The 21,729-nt window shown below is 39.1% G+C and overlaps 1 protein-coding gene across 1 annotated transcript; it reads left to right on the top strand.

The window, feature by feature from the left end:
* Positions 1-5,112: 5,112 nt before the first annotated feature.
* LOC119487342 (mucin-2-like) lies at positions 5,113-20,304 on the top strand (the record flags this gene model as incomplete). Its single annotated transcript, XM_037768142.1, has 20 exons — positions 5,113-5,243; positions 6,201-9,955; positions 10,594-10,772; positions 12,032-12,203; positions 12,340-12,584; positions 12,685-12,868; positions 13,045-13,240; positions 13,338-13,516; positions 13,606-13,675; positions 14,345-14,484; positions 14,575-14,606; positions 14,693-14,861; positions 16,019-16,123; positions 16,239-16,279; positions 16,516-16,638; positions 17,385-17,486; positions 17,576-17,704; positions 18,777-18,816; positions 19,120-19,243; positions 19,396-20,304. Coding segments are annotated over 20 exons (6,291 nt in total), but the record flags the coding sequence as incomplete, so codon positions are not given.
* Positions 20,305-21,729: the final 1,425 nt, after the last annotated feature.

Genomic DNA, 21,729 nt, shown 5'->3' with positions numbered 1-21,729 from the left:
AGTAAAAACCACAGAAAAGCTTACCACAAAAACAACTGAAACTCCAACAAAAACACCCACAATCACAGTAGTATCCGCAACAACCACAGAAAGGCCCACCACCCCAGGAACAACAGGCACTACTGCTGCAACAACCACAAGAAAACCTACCACAACATCCACTGATTGCTATGTTTGTAAGTGGTCAGATTGGACGAACAATAATTATCCTGATTACACCAATGGTGGAGATTATGAACCCATTGATAAAATTACTAATCCAGATCTGAGTTTTTGTAGAAAACATCTGGAAATAGAATGTCGAGCAAAACACTACCCTGATATTTCTTTGAAAGACCTAGGTCAAAAAGTAAAATGCAACCCACAAGATGGACTGATCTGTATTAACAAAGAACAAGGTATACCTCCTGTGTGTAATGACTATGAAATACGAGTGAAATGCTGCATTAACACATGTGAGCATTCCACCACAGCAACAACCAAAGGAAGGTCCACTACAACCTCAGCAACATCCACAGAAAAGCCCACCACAACAACCATAAGTACAGAAATATTTGACACAACCACGGAGAAGGAACAAACTACTGCTGCCACAACAACTGAAACACCCAGCACCTCAGTAAAAACCACAGAAAAGCTTACCACAAAAACAACTGAAACACCCATTACCACAAAAGAATCCGCAACAACCACAGAAAACCCCATTACTACTGCTGTTACAACAACTAAAAAACCCACCACAACAACCTCTGAAGTAGTTACAAATGCATTGGTTACAACAGCACAATCAACACAACCCTTGGTTATAATTACAACTACAACAGCCACAGAAAAACCCACAACAACCACAATCACAGAAAGTCCCACCACAACAACCACAATCACAGAAAAACCCACCACAATCACAGAAAAGGAACACACTACTGCTGCCACAACAACTGAAGAACCCATCACCCCAGTAAAAACCACCGAAAAACCCACCACAACAACCATAATCACAGAAAAACCCACCACAACCACAGAAAAGGAACACACTACTGCTGCCACAACAACTGAAGAACCCATCACCCCAGTAAAAACCACAGAAAAACCCACCACAACAACCACAATCACAGAAAAACCCACCTCAACCACAGTGAAGGAACAAACTACTGCTGCCACAACAACTGAAGAACCCAGCACCCCAGTAAAAACCACAGAAAAGCCTATCACAACAACCACCATTATCACAATCACAGAAAGCCCCACCACAACAACCACAATCACAGAAAAACCCATCTCAACCACAGAAAAGGAACAAACTACTGCTGCCAAAACAACTGAAGGACCCAGCACCCCAGTAAAAACCACAGAAAAGCTTACCACAAAAACAACTGAAACTCCAACAAAAACACCCACAATCACAGTAGAATCCACAACAACCACAGAAAGGCCCACCACCCCAGGAACAACAGGCACTACTGCTGCAACAACCACAAGAAAACCTACCACAACATCCACTGATTGCTATGTTTGTAAGTGGTCAGATTGGACGAACAATAATTATCCTGATTACACCAATGGTGGAGATTATGAACCCATTGATAAAATTACTAATCCAGATCTGAGTTTTTGTAGAAAACATCTGGAAATAGAATGTCGAGCAAAACACTACCCTGATATTTCTTTGAAAGACCTAGGTCAAAAAGTAAAATGCAACCCACAAGATGGACTGATCTGTATTAACAAAGAACAAGGTATACCTCCTGTGTGTAATGACTATGAAATACGAGTGAAATGCTGCATTAACACATGTGAGCATTCCACCACAGCAACAACCAAAGGAAGGTCCACTACAACCTCAGCAACATCCACAGAAAAGCCCACCACAACAACCATAAGTACAGAAATATTTGACACAACCACGGAGAAGGAACAAACTACTGCTGCCACAACAACTGAAACACCCAGCACCTCAGTAAAAACCACAGAAAAGCTTACCACAAAAACAACTGAAACACCCATTACCACAAAAGAATCCGCAACAACCACAGAAAACCCCATTACTACTGCTGTTACAACAACTAAAAAACCCACCACAACAACCTCTGAAGTAGTTACAAATGCATTGGTTACAACAGCACAATCAACACAACCCTTGGTTATAATTACAACTACAACAGCCACAGAAAAACCCACAACAACCACAATCACAGAAAGTCCCACCACAACAACCACAATCACAGAAAAACCCACCACAATCACAGAAAAGGAACACACTACTGCTGCCACAACAACTGAAGAACCCATCACCCCAGTAAAAACCACCGAAAAACCCACCACAACAACCATAATCACAGAAAAAACCCACCACAACCACAGAAAAGGAACACACTACTGCTGCCACAACAACTGAAGAACCCATCACCCCAGTAAAAACCACAGAAAAACCCACCACAACAACCACAATCACAGAAAAACCCACCTCAACCACAGTGAAGGAACAAACTACTGCTGCCACAACAACTGAAGAACCCAGCACCCCAGTAAAAACCACAGAAAAGCCTATCACAACAACCACCATTATCACAATCACAGAAAGCCCCACCACAACAACCACAATCACAGAAAAACCCATCTCAACCACAGAAAAGGAACAAACTACTGCTGCCAAAACAACTGAAGGACCCAGCACCCCAGTAAAAACCACAGAAAAGCTTACCACAAAAACAACTGAAACTCCAACAAAAACACCCACAATCACAGTAGAATCCACAACAACCACAGAAAGGCCCACCACCCCAGGAACAACAGGCACTACTGCTGCAACAACCACAAGAAAACCTACCACAACATCCACTGATTGCTATGTTTGTAAGTGGTCAGATTGGACGAACAATAATTATCCTGATTACACCAATGGTGGAGATTATGAACCCATTGATAAAATTACTAATCCAGATCTGAGTTTTTGTAGAAAACATCTGGAAATAGAATGTCGAGCAAAACACTACCCTGATATTTCTTTGAAAGACCTAGGTCAAAAAGTAAAATGCAACCCACAAGATGGACTGATCTGTATTAACAAAGAACAAGGTATACCTCCTGTGTGTAATGACTATGAAATACGAGTGAAATGCTGCATTAACACATGTGAGCATTCCACCACAGCAACAACCAAAGGAAGGTCCACTACAACCTCAGCAACATCCACAGAAAAGCCCACCACAACAACCATAAGTACAGAAATATTTGACACAACCACGGAGAAGGAACAAACTACTGCTGCCACAACAACTGAAACACCCAGCACCTCAGTAAAAACCACAGAAAAGCTTACCACAAAAACAACTGAAACACCCATTACCACAAAAGAATCCGCAACAACCACAGAAAACCCCATTACTACTGCTGTTACAACAACTAAAAAACCCACCACAACAACCTCTGAAGTAGTTACAAATGCATTGGTTACAACAGCACAATCAACACAACCCTTGGTTATAATTACAACTACAACAGCCACAGAAAAACCCACAACAACCACAATCACAGAAAGTCCCACCACAACAACCACAATCACAGAAAAACCCACCACAATCACAGAAAAGGAACACACTACTGCTGCCACAACAACTGAAGAACCCATCACCCCAGTAAAAACCACCGAAAAACCCACCACAACAACCATAATCACAGAAAAACCCACCACAACCACAGAAAAGGAACACACTACTGCTGCCACAACAACTGAAGAACCCATCACCCCAGTAAAAACCACAGAAAAACCCACCACAACAACCACAATCACAGAAAAACCCACCTCAACCACAGTGAAGGAACAAACTACTGCTGCCACAACAACTGAAGAACCCAGCACCCCAGTAAAAACCACAGAAAAGCCTATCACAACAACCACCATTATCACAATCACAGAAAGCCCCACCACAACAACCACAATCACAGAAAAACCCATCTCAACCACAGAAAAGGAACAAACTACTGCTGCCAAAACAACTGAAGGACCCAGCACCCCAGTAAAAACCACAGAAAAGCTTACCACAAAAACAACTGAAACTCCAACAAAAACACCCACAATCACAGTAGAATCCACAACAACCACAGAAAGGCCCACCACCCCAGGAACAACAGGCACTACTGCTGCAACAACCACAAGAAAACCTACCACAACATCCACTGATTGCTATGTTTGTAAGTGGTCAGATTGGACGAACAATAATTATCCTGATTACACCAATGGTGGAGATTATGAACCCATTGATAAAATTACTAATCCAGATCTGAGTTTTTGTAGAAAACATCTGGAAATAGAATGTCGAGCAAAACACTACCCTGATATTTCTTTGAAAGACCTAGGTCAAAAAGTAAAATGCAACCCACAAGATGGACTGATCTGTATTAACAAAGAACAAGGTATACCTCCTGTGTGTAATGACTATGAAATACGAGTGAAATGCTGCATTAACACATGTGAGCATTCCACCACAGCAACAACCAAAGGAAGGTCCACTACAACCTCAGCAACATCCACAGAAAAGCCCACCACAACAACCATAAGTACAGAAATATTTGACACAACCACGGAGAAGGAACAAACTACTGCTGCCACAACAACTGAAACACCCAGCACCTCAGTAAAAACCACAGAAAAGCTTACCACAAAAACAACTGAAACACCCATTACCACAAAAGAATCCGCAACAACCACAGAAAACCCCATTACTACTGCTGTTACAACAACTAAAAAACCCACCACAACAACCTCTGAAGTAGTTACAAATGCATTGGTTACAACAGCACAATCAACACAACCCTTGGTTATAATTACAACTACAACAGCCACAGAAAAACCCACAACAACCACAATCACAGAAAGTCCCACCACAACAACCACAATCACAGAAAAACCCACCACAATCACAGAAAAGGAACACACTACTGCTGCCACAACAACTGAAGAACCCATCACCCCAGTAAAAACCACCGAAAAACCCACCACAACAACCATAATCACAGAAAAACCCACCACAACCACAGAAAAGGAACACACTACTGCTGCCACAACAACTGAAGAACCCATCACCCCAGTAAAAACCACAGAAAAACCCACCACAACAACCACAATCACAGAAAAAACCCACCTCAACCACAGTGAAGGAACAAACTACTGCTGCCACAACAACTGAAGAACCCAGCACCCCAGTAAAAACCACAGAAAAGCCTATCACAACAACCACCATTATCACAATCACAGAAAGCCCCACCACAACAACCACAATCACAGAAAAACCCATCTCAACCACAGAAAAGGAACAAACTACTGCTGCCAAAACAACTGAAGGACCCAGCACCCCAGTAAAAACCACAGAAAAGCTTACCACAAAAACAACTGAAACTCCAACAAAAACACCCACAATCACAGTAGAATCCACAACAACCACAGAAAGGCCCACCACCCCAGGAACAACAGGCACTACTGCTGCAACAACCACAAGAAAACCTACCACAACATCCACTGATTGCTATGTTTGTAAGTGGTCAGATTGGACGAACAATAATTATCCTGATTACACCAATGGTGGAGATTATGAACCCATTGATAAAATTACTAATCCAGATCTGAGTTTTTGTAGAAAACATCTGGAAATAGAATGTCGAGCAAAACACTACCCTGATATTTCTTTGAAAGACCTAGGTCAAAAAGTAAAATGCAACCCACAAGATGGACTGATCTGTATTAACAAAGAACAAGGTATACCTCCTGTGTGTAATGACTATGAAATACGAGTGAAATGCTGCATTAACACATGTGAGCATTCCACCACAGCAACAACCAAAGGAAGGTCCACTACAACCTCAGCAACATCCACAGAAAAGCCCACCACAACAACCATAAGTACAGAAATATTTGACACAACCACGGAGAAGGAACAAACTACTGCTGCCACAACAACTGAAACACCCAGCACCTCAGTAAAAACCACAGAAAAGCTTACCACAAAAACAACTGAAACACCCATTACCACAAAAGAATCCGCAACAACCACAGAAAACCCCATTACTACTGCTGTTACAACAACTAAAAAACCCACCACAACAACCTCTGAAGTAGTTACAAATGCATTGGTTACAACAGCACAATCAACACAACCCTTGGTTATAATTACAACTACAACAGCCACAGAAAAACCCACAACAACCACAATCACAGAAAGTCCCACCACAACAACCACAATCACAGAAAAACCCACCACAATCACAGAAAAGGAACACACTACTGCTGCCACAACAACTGAAGAACCCATCACCCCAGTAAAAACCACCGAAAAACCCACCACAACAACCATAATCACAGAAAAACCCACCACAACCACAGAAAAGGAACACACTACTGCTGCCACAACAACTGAAGAACCCATCACCCCAGTAAAAACCACAGAAAAACCCACCACAACAACCACAATCACAGAAAAACCCACCTCAACCACAGTGAAGGAACAAACTACTGCTGCCACAACAACTGAAGAACCCAGCACCCCAGTAAAAACCACAGAAAAGCCTATCACAACAACCACCATTATCACAATCACAGAAAGCCCCACCACAACAACCACAATCACAGAAAAACCCATCTCAACCACAGAAAAGGAACAAACTACTGCTGCCAAAACAACTGAAGGACCCAGCACCCCAGTAAAAACCACAGAAAAGCTTACCACAAAAACAACTGAAACTCCAACAAAAACACCCACAATCACAGTAGAATCCACAACAACCACAGAAAGGCCCACCACCCCAGGAACAACAGGCACTACTGCTGCAACAACCACAAGAAAACCTACCACAACATCCACTGATTGCTATGTTTGTAAGTGGTCAGATTGGACGAACAATAATTATCCTGATTACACCAATGGTGGAGATTATGAACCCATTGATAAAATTACTAATCCAGATCTGAGTTTTTGTAGAAAACATCTGGAAATAGAATGTCGAGCAAAACACTACCCTGATATTTCTTTGAAAGACCTAGGTCAAAAAGTAAAATGCAACCCACAAGATGGACTGATCTGTATTAACAAAGAACAAGGTATACCTCCTGTGTGTAATGACTATGAAATACGAGTGAAATGCTGCATTAACACATGTGAGCATTCCACCACAGCAACAACCAAAGGAAGGTCCACTACAACCTCAGCAACATCCACAGAAAAGCCCACCACAACAACCATAAGTACAGAAATATTTGACACAACCACGGAGAAGGAACAAACTACTGCTGCCACAACAACTGAAACACCCAGCACCTCAGTAAAAACCACAGAAAAGCTTACCACAAAAACAACTGAAACACCCATTACCACAAAAGAATCCGCAACAACCACAGAAAACCCCATTACTACTGCTGTTACAACAACTAAAAAACCCACCACAACAACCTCTGAAGTAGTTACAAATGCATTGGTTACAACAGCACAATCAACACAACCCTTGGTTATAATTACAACTACAACAGCCACAGAAAAACCCACAACAACCACAATCACAGAAAGTCCCACCACAACAACCACAATCACAGAAAAACCCACCACAATCACAGAAAAGGAACACACTACTGCTGCCACAACAACTGAAGAACCCATCACCCCAGTAAAAAACACCGAAAAACCCACCACAACAACCATAATCACAGAAAAACCCACCACAACCACAGAAAAGGAACACACTACTGCTGCCACAACAACTGAAGAACCCATCACCCCAGTAAAAACCACAGAAAAACCCACCACAACAACCACAATCACAGAAAAACCCACCTCAACCACAGTGAAGGAACAAACTACTGCTGCCACAACAACTGAAGAACCCAGCACCCCAGTAAAAACCACAGAAAAGCCTATCACAACAACCACCATTATCACAATCACAGAAAGCCCCACCACAACAACCACAATCACAGAAAAACCCATCTCAACCACAGAAAAGGAACAAACTACTGCTGCCAAAACAACTGAAGGACCCAGCACCCCAGTAAAAACCACAGAAAAGCTTACCACAAAAACAACTGAAACTCCAACAAAAACACCCACAATCACAGTAGAATCCACAACAACCACAGAAAGGCCCACCACCCCAGGAACAACAGGCACTACTGCTGCAACAACCACAAGAAAACCTACCACAACATCCACTGATTGCTATGTTTGTAAGTGGTCAGATTGGACGAACAATAATTATCCTGATTACACCAATGGTGGAGATTATGAACCCATTGATAAAATTACTAATCCAGATCTGAGTTTTTGTAGAAAACATCTGGAAATAGAATGTCGAGCAAAACACTACCCTGATATTTCTTTGAAAGACCTAGGTCAAAAAGTAAAATGCAACCCACAAGATGGACTGATCTGTATTAACAAAGAACAAGGTATACCTCCTGTGTGTAATGACTATGAAATACGAGTGAAATGCTGCATTAACACATGTGAGCATTCCACCACAGCAACAACCAAAGGAAGGTCCACTACAACCTCAGCAACATCCACAGAAAAGCCCACCACAACAACCATAAGTACAGAAATATTTGACACAACCACGGAGAAGGAACAAACTACTGCTGCCACAACAACTGAAGAACCCAGCACCTCAGTAAAAACCACAGAAAAGCTTACCACAAAAACAACTGAAACACCCATTACCACAAAAGAATCCGCAACAACCACAGAAAACCCCATTACTACTGCTGTTACAACAACTAAAAAACCCACCACAACAACCTCTGAAGTAGTTACAAATGCATTGGTTACAACAGCACAATCAACACAACCCTTGGTTATAATTACAACTACAACAGCCACAGAAAAACCCACAACAACCACAATCACAGAAAGTCCCACCACAACAACCACAATCACAGAAAAACCCACCACAATCACAGAAAAGGAACACACTACTGCTGCCACAACAACTGAAGAACCCATCACCCCAGTAAAAACCACCGAAAAACCCACCACAACAACCATAATCACAGAAAAACCCACCACAACCACAGAAAAGGAACACACTACTGCTGCCACAACAACTGAAGAACCCATCACCCCAGTAAAAACCACAGAAAAACCCACCACAACAACCATAATCACAGAAAAACCCACCACAACCACAGAAAAGGAACACACTACTGCTGCCACAACAACTGAAGAACCCATCACCCCAGTAAAAACCACAGAAAGCCCCACCACAACAACCACAATCACAGAAAAACCCACCACAACCACAGAGAAGGAACAAACTACTGCTGCCACAACAACTGAAGAACCCAGCACCCCAGTAAAAACCACAGAAAAGCCTATCACAACAACCACCATTATCACAATCACAGAAAGCCCCACCACAACAACCACAATCACAGAAAAACCCACCACAACCACAGAAAAGGAACAAACTACTGCTGCTACAACAACTGAAGGACCCAGCACCCCAGTAAAAACCACAGAAAAGCCTATCACAACAACCACCATTATCACAATCACAGAAAGCCCCACCACAACAACCACAATCACAGAAAAACCCACCACAACCACAGAAAAGGAACAAACTACTGCTGCCACAACAACTGAAGGACCCAGCACCCCAGTAAAAACCACAGAAAAGCCTATCACAACAACCACCATTATCACAGAAAAACCCACCACAATATACACAGAAAAGCCCAGCACTACTGCTGCTATAATTACAACTACAACAGCCACAGAAAAACCCACCACAGAAAAGCCCAGCACCAAAGCTGGCACAACCACAGAAAAACCGACAGTATCAGAAAAATCCACCACAGCATTAACAGAAAAGTCCACTATTGAAACTCCAAGTGTAACACCTTCAACTCCTCAGTCATCAACACCAGGCAGAACAACTTTATGTTTCTGCAAGTACATGGATCAGCTTTTTCCTCCTGGTAAGCAATCGGCTATTGCCATCAATTGTTGTTCATATTATTATTAGTAACATTTTGGTCATGGTTACACCTGTCTTTACAATGCAACCTGGCACATCTGATCCCAACAGATAGCCTTAATTGTAAGGTGATTATGCTCTGTTTGCATTGAGATCTATTATCATAATCCACAGTCTGCGTTGTCCTGAATTCCTTTTGGATCTTGGGCACTCTAACCAAGATGTGGTAAAATTGTTGTGCATATTGGCAGTACATGCGTCCAACAAAACAGTTGTTATTCTTTCACGGAAGACTTTTTCCATCTTTGTGCATGCAGTAGTGACTCCTACTGGTTGGTCATTGCACCTGCACAGTGGAGGGATAAGTGACCACAACTAGACAGTATGGTCGCCAAAATTTGGCAATTGGAACCGTATTTATCCAGGAACTATTTATGATATTTTAGAGTAAATTTAGATCTGATCACTGATCCTGACATAGACTTTACATTTTAGTGTTCATTTATAAAACAATTTGGTTAGACTTGAATACACAAAAGTTGCATGATTAAGACAAATGTCACCCTGGCACTGTAAGTTGTTTTTCTCACATCATCAGTAATTTTTGATCAAATTGCCTTTGGATTTATTCTCATATAGGTAGCTTCATGTACAATAAGACTGATGGAGAAGGATGGTGTTTCACTGCATATTGCAATTTGACATGCAATGTTGAGAAACTTGCTAGACCATGTCCATCTACTACTCCACCAACGCCTACCACCACCACCACAGTGAAGCCTCCCACAGACTGTTCATATCTCAAGCCACCTAGAAAGGTATTTGAATTTAGTTATATAAACAATGAAACAATCGTCTTAAAATAAGAAATTCTGTCATCATATACTGATCCCAAAGTTGGTCAAAACTGTTTTATCTCAGCTGGCTTCGTTTCCAAGGTCTCTCTTCTGAGAAAGCCTGAAACAAAATCTTTGATTCCCTTGGATAAATAGAAGGAACTTTTAAACCACATTCTGCATACTCTCATTGGTCTTTTGAGTTGTCAATGAAAATATCAACAGTAAAGTACAATAACAGTCGATAAATTCAACATGCAATTACTGATTTATTTTCACATCATAGATCTTCCCTGGAAAAATTCCACAGTAGAGTAGAAATCTCTTTTTATGACACCCATGTCTATAATGCATTTTAAACATACTTATAATGCATTATAATCTGCTTAGAGAACTGTATTATAGTTATAAGAGCTCGTAAATATTCATAATGCTTTATAACAATAATCATAACAAATTATAAAGCATTTTGTAAGGAATTATAAGGTCAAGTATCATAATATTTAATTATTGCTGGTCAGTCACTGACATTTTTTTTGTTGTTGCAAGGATCATAGTGTATTATAATTACCATTGTTGTAATACATTATAATCTTTTTAGAATTAATTATAATCACTGTTATAATTCATTACAATGTGGTTATAATAATACTACTATAAGTGGTCATTGTGGTCATCATGATTATTGTTATAAAGCATTATGAATATTTATGCGTGCCAATCACTATAATTACACCGTATTATAAAAAGATTATAACGCATTATAAGTATGTTTAGCTTAATCAAAACCAGGGCTATTCTTCCTGGGATCTAGTCACACACCACATTAACAGAGAACATAAAAACATGTTCAAACACACCATAAGACCAACTCACAACGTACAAAACAACACAAAAAAAAACAGAATGAGATACCAATACATAAATAAAACAAATAGTTCCATAAATAAAATAATTTACAGGTAAATAACATAACATTGCTTAGTACCTCATATGTTAATAAAGACATCTACAAATAAATCCAATGTAATTATTAAAGAACTTCAACCCATTAGTGGCATTGATAATAGCACCTGTGCATATACTGTATTTCATTAACGTTGATCTATGCTAAATAATTTCCTTTGTTCCTGGATTATATAAATTATAGATGTATATGTTGTGCATGTGCACCTGGGGGGCTCAAACATAATATGTATTTTACTAGTAGATTACTTAAAGTACTACTTTGCCCTTTATAGGATGGTGAGTCCTGGAGTTCAAGCGACTGCTACACAGAAAAATGTGACAATGGAAGAGTAATAACAGAACATGTGCATTGTGAACCAGTGACCATGCCTGAATGTGAAAATGGGCATCCACCAGTCAGGGTTTACGATGAAGGAGGCTGCTGTTTCCACTATGACTGTAGATGTAAGTTCAAATGAAAGCCTTTTAAAATTTCACATTCAAGCAACATCTTAAAACGGCTACACTAAACAAAAAACTACAACATATGCAGTTTTTCTTTTATGTAACACTCAACATAATCTCAATCTAATATTTGCAGGTGTTTGCGCCGGCTGGGGAGATCCTCATTATGTGACATTTGATGGCCAGTATTACAGCTTCCAGAAAAACTGCACATATGTCCTCGTCAAAGAGATCATTCCTCGACACAATTTTAAGATTCTTATCGACAATGAAAACTGTAATCCCTCTGGAACTGTGACCTGTGCTAAAGCCTTGATCGTGTATTACAAAAACTATGAAGTTATTCTTACACAGGAGAGAAACCCAAGGACCGTGAACAAGGTAAATTTTGCCACAACAGACCGTCTTAACTCATTTAAATTACTTTACTTGAGTATATTCAAATGATATGCAGTGATAATGATGATGAAAAATGTTTCAGGTGTTCATCAACGGCAAGCAGGAATTCCCAACCTACTCTAATGATGACTTCATCATAACAAGTACAGCCATTGAGCTGCTTTTGAGAATCCCGGCAATTGAAGCAGTTGTGATATTCAAAGGGCTGTTATTCAGCGTTGACTTGCCGTTTTCCCTTTTCCACAACAACACAGAGGGACAGTGTGGTAAGCTGATAATCGATTTGCTGTTAGAATAAACACGTTGAACAGCAAATGAGGCTGCATGTTACGTTCATAGATGAAAATATATAAACAGTGCTAGATTTAATATGAAAGTGCCAATGAATGTACCAAATGTGGTAATACATGGGTTGTAATATATCTCATGTTACTTTCACAAGGTACCTGTGACAATAACAGGAAAAATGACTGTAGATTACCAAATGGCCAGATTCATCCCGATTGCTCTCAGATGGGAAAGTGGCATGTGCCAGATAAGAATAAGCCATATTGTGAGAATCCACAACCTCCACCACCAACACCAAAACCAACACAAACACCCTGCAAACCTGATATTTGTGAAATTCTGAAGAGCAAGTAAGAATTTACAGAAAGAATATGTGCACAAAACGTCAATTCATTCTTGAGTATCACCATCATTAACAGTCTTCTTTCTTTTGATTTGTACATTAAGGGTGTTTGAGGAATGCCACAAAGTCATCTCACCACTACCGTTCTATAAGAGCTGTATATTTGATGTTTGCCATATGGAAAATGCCACCATCGGTTGTTCCAGTATGGAGATGTACGCCATGATGTGTGCTGAAGCATCCGTCTGCATACCCTGGAGGAAGGCTACAAACGGACAGTGTGGTAGGAAGGTTTAATTTGATTGTTATTTTCACATGTCCAGATTACCTTTTGTCATCATATTGATGTTTAAATCCATTTTTCTCTCGTAGAATATACATGTCCACAAAATATGATCTACAAACCTTGTGGATCAACTGTTGTACCAACTTGCAATGCAAGGTAATCGCTCAGTTCTATTATCAATATTATGAATCAAATAATGTCAGCAACTTGTAATTTAACAAGACTAAGAGTCTATAGCCATGCTAGCGGCTCTGAGAGGCTGTATGTAAACATCAGCATGCTTACAACATGCTCACAATGACTCTGCTAACATGCTGTTAAGCAGTAATGTTTACCATTATCACCATATTAGCACTAAACACAAAGTACAGCTGAGGTTGATCGGGATGTAATTCGTTTTGCAGATATTTGGTCATAAACTAAAGTATTGGACAAATTCAAATTTTGATTTGATGGTAGCACTAGATGAAAAGTGAAGGGATAACAAAGTCATTACAACTGACACTGCAATCAACCCAATAAGTTTGAGATAACCACAAATGTCAACCTCATGGTGTCACTAGAGGGGAAAGTCAGAGGATCACCAAAGCTATTAGGATTCATCCTCTGGGGACCATGAATGTCTGCACAATATGTCTTGGCAATCAATCAAATACTTGTTGAAATATTTCAGTCTGTACCAAAGTGGTAGACCAACAGACCAACACTGCAATCTATAGAGCCATGCTGCTAGCAATGCAAAATACTTTACACTGCATTATACTCATCATTTATCATTTTATTTCTGAAAGATTGTTTTTCACCATTAATTGTCTTCATATTTAGATACAATGAGAAGAATGAAAAACAATGCCAGGGAAAAAATGGCAGAACAATCCAAGCTTGTAGTGGTGTCGTGGAGGGATGTTTCTGCCCAGAGGGGATGACTCTGTTCAGTTCAAAACAGGACATCTGTGTCTCATCCTGTAAGATCATGTTCTGTTATGAAGACAAATCAAATTCTTTGCGAATGAATTAATGTTCAGGTAAACTGAACACTGTTTTTTTTGTTTAAGGTTGCACTGGACCTGCTGGCGAACCTAAGCCGGTAAATGCTACAATACATGACTGATTATCATTATTCAGAGTATTAGTTGCTGTTACGACATAACCTCTGTTCTGTCTCTCAAACAGTTTGGTGAGACTTGGCAGATTGGCTGTAAGCAGTGTGCTTGTGATGCGGACACTATGAGTGTTCAGTGTGAGCCTCTCGCATGTCCCTCTCAAAAACCAATAACCTGTACTAAGGAAGGTGAGGTGTTGGTGGAGCGCGAAGTGGACTGCTGTATGAGACCTACCTGTGGTGAGTGATTCAAAGTACCACACCTAATTCTCTGCTGATAAGGTTTTATGGTATGATCTTTCAAAAAAACATGATTTAATGGGCACTCCACTGATTTTACATACAAATATCAGTTTCCTCATCATAGGGAGTACTCCTCAGTTTGTGAAAACAAGTGTATAATTACTTCTTTCCTCTTCTGTGTAATAGATTTCTAAAGAAAATACACTCAGATGCCAGTTTATTAGGTCATCCTTGCTAAAACTAATGCCGTCTTATACAACAGTTCTGCAAAATATCCTCCTAAATACCTTCATGAAGGTTATAATGTTCGTTTTTGTTGAAACTGTTTTATGATCATTTTGGAGGATGTAGTTTATGGTGCTGTTGAACTGTGTATTGCATTATACTGACAGGTGTTTTTGTTATTTAGCCTACCCCCAGTGATATGAATGGTATATATCTAAAATTACTGGCTAGGAAGGCACTTTGAATATACTGATACAGTATAATCAGTGTATAGAGTATATACAGCATTATTATACGACTCTGTTGAATACTCGAGCAGACCGTTGATATGTATAACAGACCTTTGCTATGCAGTTCTGATCTCGGACTCTGGAGGACCATTTGTGTCAAATTATTGATTTCTTAACTAAGTAGGGATGTGGCATAATGTACATCTAGCGGGTCATTGTTGTGAAATAAATCCCTTCGGAGCAATGAGAGACCCTGTAAGGGTTTATTTCACAACAATGACCTTTGTACAGTTATGGTTACAGACTCTATCTCCATCTCCCTACACTCGTTTTTTGAGTGTTATTCATTTGCCAAAAAAGAGACAAAACTCACAATAAACCAAGATGAATTTGACTGACAGCATTATTTTTTTTTCAATAGTATAATAATATTGTTATTGTGAATTCTTTTGGCCAAGATAGTCGTGTAGTGAAAGTCTGATATCGTGACAGACCCAACTGTATGATTAAACGTCACAGTTTCTGCTGCTGTCTATCATAATTCAGTGAATCAATCAGTAAAAAATGGTGCTCATTCAATTAAGACACCCATTTTTACTTTATGTTACGTAACACGTAATCGCCTACTTTCCAGGTATACTTGTTTCATTTTATGTTACACTCACCAACCCTTGAAATGTCTTACCTTTCAACCAACAGAGTGCGATAGGAGCCGCTGTTTGTCGCCAACACAGAAGTGCGAACTGGGATTTGAGAGGGAGATCCAGATGTCAAATAGCACCTGCTGCCCTTCATACCTCTGTGGTAAGCTTTCCATATAGGTGTCAGTTCCATTTGCTTATAGTGTTAAGAGTGTGTGAAAGACTAAATTAAGCATAATCCTTTAATGTCATCATCTTTTAAACATTTTTTAATATAGTACCCAAAGGCGTCTGTGTCTTCAATGATACTGAGTACAAGGTAAGGAATAATATACTGCATATATTTTAAATGTGCTCTACTAAGAGTATCTTGCTTGTTAAAGTATCACTAAAACACTGCAATCTTTAAATTAAGTATAATATAAATCAAGAATTTAAGTTAAACATAGCTCATCATTCTCCCGTATTTTCACCCAATCATCAGACCAGAGTGAAATTTGTTTTGCTGGCTTTTATATGAACTATGGCTCAGACTTTGCATTTTATTGTTTACAGCCTGGTATGGATTTCTCCAAAAGCCCATGTGAATCATGCCACTGTAAGCAAACTCAGGATCCCAGCAGCAAGTTGAACCTCATTGAGTGTTTTGAAAAGAAGTGTAAGCCATGGTGTTCACAGGTATGTTTGCATGCAACTATTAAGAGCTTTGCAGTTTTTAATCATTTGAATTTGAAGCCAGTAAAGGTATATTATACTGTATAAAATGTTGAACATGACAGCACGTGCTAAATCTAGGGTCACTCACTGCTGATCTGTATAACAGCTGCTGATGCATACATACTTTTATGGGATGATAGGTATGAAGATGTCAATGTTGTGTTGACTCATGACTCAAACTACAATAACTATTTTTTTGCTTATCCATGTCATATCTAGTATCTTGTCATGCAAATGTTTTGGTTGTATTGGCTCAGTTTTGAGACATTTGTCTCTGAGATTTCTGCCACCATCCAAATACAATGAAGGTGAATGTAATTGTTTGTCCTCCTACTGAAAAAATTGTCCACTGTCGGTAGTTTATGCTGTAGATTATCCAGAGTAACAGGGACATACATTTACTCTGAACATGTATGTTGCTGTTGAATCTTTTCAACAAAAAATGTTAGAGTTTGAGCATCACAAACTAAACTGCGTTCACCTCAATTTGGGTGGCAGCAGAGATCTCAGAGATGGATGTCTCAAACTTTTGCACATCAGAATGCCTGTATATCACTTATGGGGTAAGTGAGGAAAAAGTTTTCTTTATGTAATTTGGATGAAACTATCCTAAGGGGCGAACATAAATTCTAATAATTACTAATTATGTATACATTTAATTGATTGAAGTTGTAGACCATGTTGATTTGTGCATTTTTTTCAAATAGGGCTATGTGTATGAAAGCCAACCTGGACAATGTTGTGGATCATGTAAAAAGATAAGCTGTGTTTTGGCGGTCCCAGGCCTCACCTCTCCAATAATTATTAAGGTAAGTACAGTGTAATGGAAACACACCCTCGGAATCAGAGTCTGTATGTGTTTATGTTCACTAATTGACCTCTTCTACACCTCTGACAGCCTTCTGAGTCTTGGTCACCGCCAAATGACAACTGTACCAAGTATGATTGCCAAAAGGTGAAGGATGAGTTCATAACCTCTAAAAGACAAACAACATGTCCTCCATTTGATCCAGAGAACTGCGTTCCTGTGAGTATTATCCTGTCCTGAAACAAGCATAAACAGCATTTCCCTAAAAACAATGTATAGACTCATACAGAAATATTCCCTCTCAATCATCACTAATGACCCATTAGAAGTGTGTGGCGGTGTCTGTATCTGCAGAGACCCTGCAGCCCTCTGCCTGTATTTTCTCTTTTCTTATTATTTTGCTGCGTTTGGGACGTTTCTGGGTGTCAGCAAAGAGCATTTTTTGGGCCTCATATGGGGGTGTAATCCCCAGCCAATAACAACGCACAGGGTGTGCAGCCCGTTCAGGTCGTCAAATACTGCTGCTTTGTCACTCCCCTTGTAGGGCCCTATGACTTCCGCGATGCGGTAAACACGGACGGCATCGCGGAAGCTGATGATAAAAATGGAATCAGCTATAAAACACGGAATAGGGTGGAATTTGTGAAAAATTGTTGCAATTTATGAAAATCAGGGGTTTCCTCTGCCGGACCTAAGCCGACTAAACAGAAAATACTACGGCGCTATGTTTTGGTTACATTTACGGACACGCTGCCTCTCTTCTCTGATCTGTGTCGGTGTTTCATCGAGAGCAAGCTCTCACACGCACGCACACAGTCATGTCAAAGAAGCCCTCTCAGTTCACACTACGCAACTTTAGCACTGATGTGTGTTTATTTGTGCTTTAAACGGTAAGCGCCGTGAAACCATCACAAAATATGTTTTATTCCTCTGATTCACTGCTTTGCTCGTGCTAACGCCGCTCCATCTCTTCATTCACTTTATAGCTCGCTCGACCACCACTGCTCTCTCTCTCTCAACTTTGAACGCTGTGTGTTTACAAACACCAACCGAAAAAATGCTGTATATATTACAAATGCATCTGTCAATGGGCTGAAATGACAAATACTATGAGTTAATGTACATAGTTAGAGAAATATGAGAGACGTAAATACATTAAATGTGCTGAAATACATAGTGAAGAGGAAATTACTTTAAATAAAACTCCAGTAATACAAGTGACTCATGTGACTTTATATCGATTAGTGTTGTCTGTCTGCATATTTTAAAATCCATATTGTCTATATTACAGGGAACTGAACAAAATGATGTCAACGGTTGTTGCAAAACTTGTAAGTATGAGTCGATAAAATAAATTACACCATTTTACTGTCATCCTCTGTAACTTGTACCTTGTGTCGACAGTGGTAAAAAAATTGTAGGGATGCAACTAAATACTATTTTCATTAATGATTAATATGTTGATATTTCCTGGATTTATTCACGGTTGTGGTCAATCAAAACCTAAAATGCTGTTTTTGCATATAACAGAAGCTAAAACTCCACATATTTGATGCTTTATTTCATTTTGCCACTGAAATGATCATTTGTGTTTTTGCAGCCTGATGAAAAAGATGTTCATGTGTCATTCACAGGTACTCCTCTTACCAACTGTCAAATAAACAGGAACACCACCTATCTGCAGATAAAGAACTGCAAGTCAGTTGTGCCAGTGGAAATCACAGCCTGTGCGGGATCCTGCGGGGCGTCCTCATCAATGTGAGATTTGTAACAAAGTACCTGAGGGATATACAGTACAATCTACTTACTCAATCACGCTAAAAGCACCTGTTCAGTTGTGAAGTTTTAAGATAGATGTTTGTTTACATTTAACAGCAGGTGACTGACACTGAATATGTCTGTATTTACAGGTACTCTGCGGAGAACAACCGTTTGATGCATTCATGTTCTTGCTGTCAAGAAATGGCCACCAGTAAGAAGGAGGTGGTGATGACCTGCGTTGACGGCACAAAGATAAAACACTCCTACATTTCAGTTGACAAGTGTGGTTGCCAAGTCGCTGAATGTATGGACACGAAAGTCTAATGTCAAATGTTTCAAGACGACATTGAAACTTAAGCTTAATTGAAGGGAAAATCTAACTAATATACTTTTATAAACTTTAACAATTCCTCTTTAATAAAAACTATTAGAGGGTCAAGACTCAATATGTGAAGACACAAACCTCTGTGTATTCAGCAGCCGAAAACAAGGGCAATAAGTTAAACCTTTAAACAGCAGAGATGTGCTGTGAAACAACCCTGGAAATTGTCCCTTTGTACTCCTGACAATAGTCTTCATCACTTTCTCATTTATCGTCAGGGAGCTAGGTCCACATAGTGCCCCGGGATGACGGCGCATATTTGTGTCCTGGTGTCTCTTTTAGCTTTAGAAGAGGTTGTTCCTTTATACAAACTAAACAATGTGGTGTTTTCAGTCTTAGAGGGTGTTTCTCTTACTTTCACTGTAAATGACTTGAGAGATAAAAGACACAAGAATGGCTTCAGATATTACAGCACATTGTAACTATATTTTCAATGTCTTTTTTGCAATAGGGATTGTATTTGTGGTAAAATGTGAAAGATTTAAAACATGGATTTGAATTTTAAATGATCGTTGGTCATTATTTCTAACCGCACCATCAACATAAATTATTTCACAACCCACTGAATATATAGATAAAAGAAACTACAAACTACCTTTGTCCAACATCTGATGTGTCAAACTTCTGCAAATCTGAATGTCTTCAGTGTCATTAAAACTCTCATGTTTGCTGACAATCATGTGTCCTTGTTTTTATTTTATTTTATTTCTCAGCTTTTTTATGTGGATTTGTCTTGATGCTTTGTTGGTAGCGAGGATAATCTCTTCATTTCTATAAAAATATATTTCTTTTACCTATGTCAGTGCACCATCATTTATAATTGTATATGCATCATTTCATATGTTATTTAATACGTTCTTTTTGATTATTTGATATGTAGACATATACAGTCGGTCACCTACAAACACATACATTGAGTCAGAGTTGACTTCCATTCAGCAATCAACTCTAAAATATATATTTTTGCAAGCCATACTTATAAAGTTGAAAAAAGCCTAAAGTTTCCCCAATATACAGTAAGCAAAACATTGTGTTTATTAAAGGTACAGTAGATGCACATCAAAACCTGAGGAACATTTTTGTTGCGAACACATTGTTTTGCCTTGAATCAACAAGGTAAAGGAGTACCCTCTATAGCAGGTTAAAGGGGTCAGATTAATTTGAATAAACAGAACTTTATTTAGGAATATGCACCTGAATAGAAACTAAAATATAGATTCAACTAGATTTTGACACGGGGCCCCTCCAAAGGATGGGGTCAGAAGATCAGGTAATAAATACATCAACCGACTTAGTTGATATTGTATCTTAGTGCAAACCGCCTAACATTTGCAATTAATAAACCATTTTACAACCTGGGCTTTTGAAGCAGTTGCCGCCTTTGACTAGCTGATAACCAAGCCCTGGTTCAGTATTAGATACACATTGATTTGAAAATAGGATAGAAAATCCAAATATCATGTTTCAGCTGAGGAAAAGAAGCCAATTTGAAAAAGAATAAGGTCTTTGGCTGCGACGAGTGAGTTAGAGGCTTGTCTGCTGGAAAAATTCAGTAAATCTGATATTTAGCTTTTCGCGTCTATAAAGAGAGGACAGAAATTTGAACTGTCTCTGTAATATCACATGAATTACAAATAAATAGGAGAGCCTGGAATCTATTTTTTTTTTTTTTTTTTTTTTTTATATTATCTAAACTGTTTTTTTTCTGCCATCACCCAACCCTGCGGAAGCAAAATTAATAAATAGAAATAATGTATAAATACAAAATTAATTAATTAAACGCAAAGACAATATATTACATTAATATTAAGATTTCAATTTAAAGATCCCATATTGTAAAAAGTGAGATTTTCATGTCTTTTATATTATAAAGCAGGTTTAAGTTATATATAAATACTGTGAAAGTACCAAAACACTCAATCCATGGAGAAATACACACAGCCCGTATTAAGAAACTGTGCGTTTGAAACATGCCGTTAGGATTTCAGTCCATTTGTGATGTCACAAATCTACAATATTTCGACCATTTCACAGTTTTAAACGTAAACATACTAAATGTGTCCCAGTTTATTTCCTGTTGCGGTGTATGTGAATGACACCA

The sequence above is a fragment of the Sebastes umbrosus genome, chromosome 4 (genome assembly GCF_015220745.1).
Source record: "Sebastes umbrosus isolate fSebUmb1 chromosome 4, fSebUmb1.pri, whole genome shotgun sequence".
Taxonomy (NCBI): domain Eukaryota; kingdom Metazoa; phylum Chordata; class Actinopteri; order Perciformes; family Sebastidae; genus Sebastes; species Sebastes umbrosus.
The sequence above is the reverse complement of the archived record's forward strand: the minus strand, read 5'-3'. Positions and strand labels throughout refer to the sequence as shown.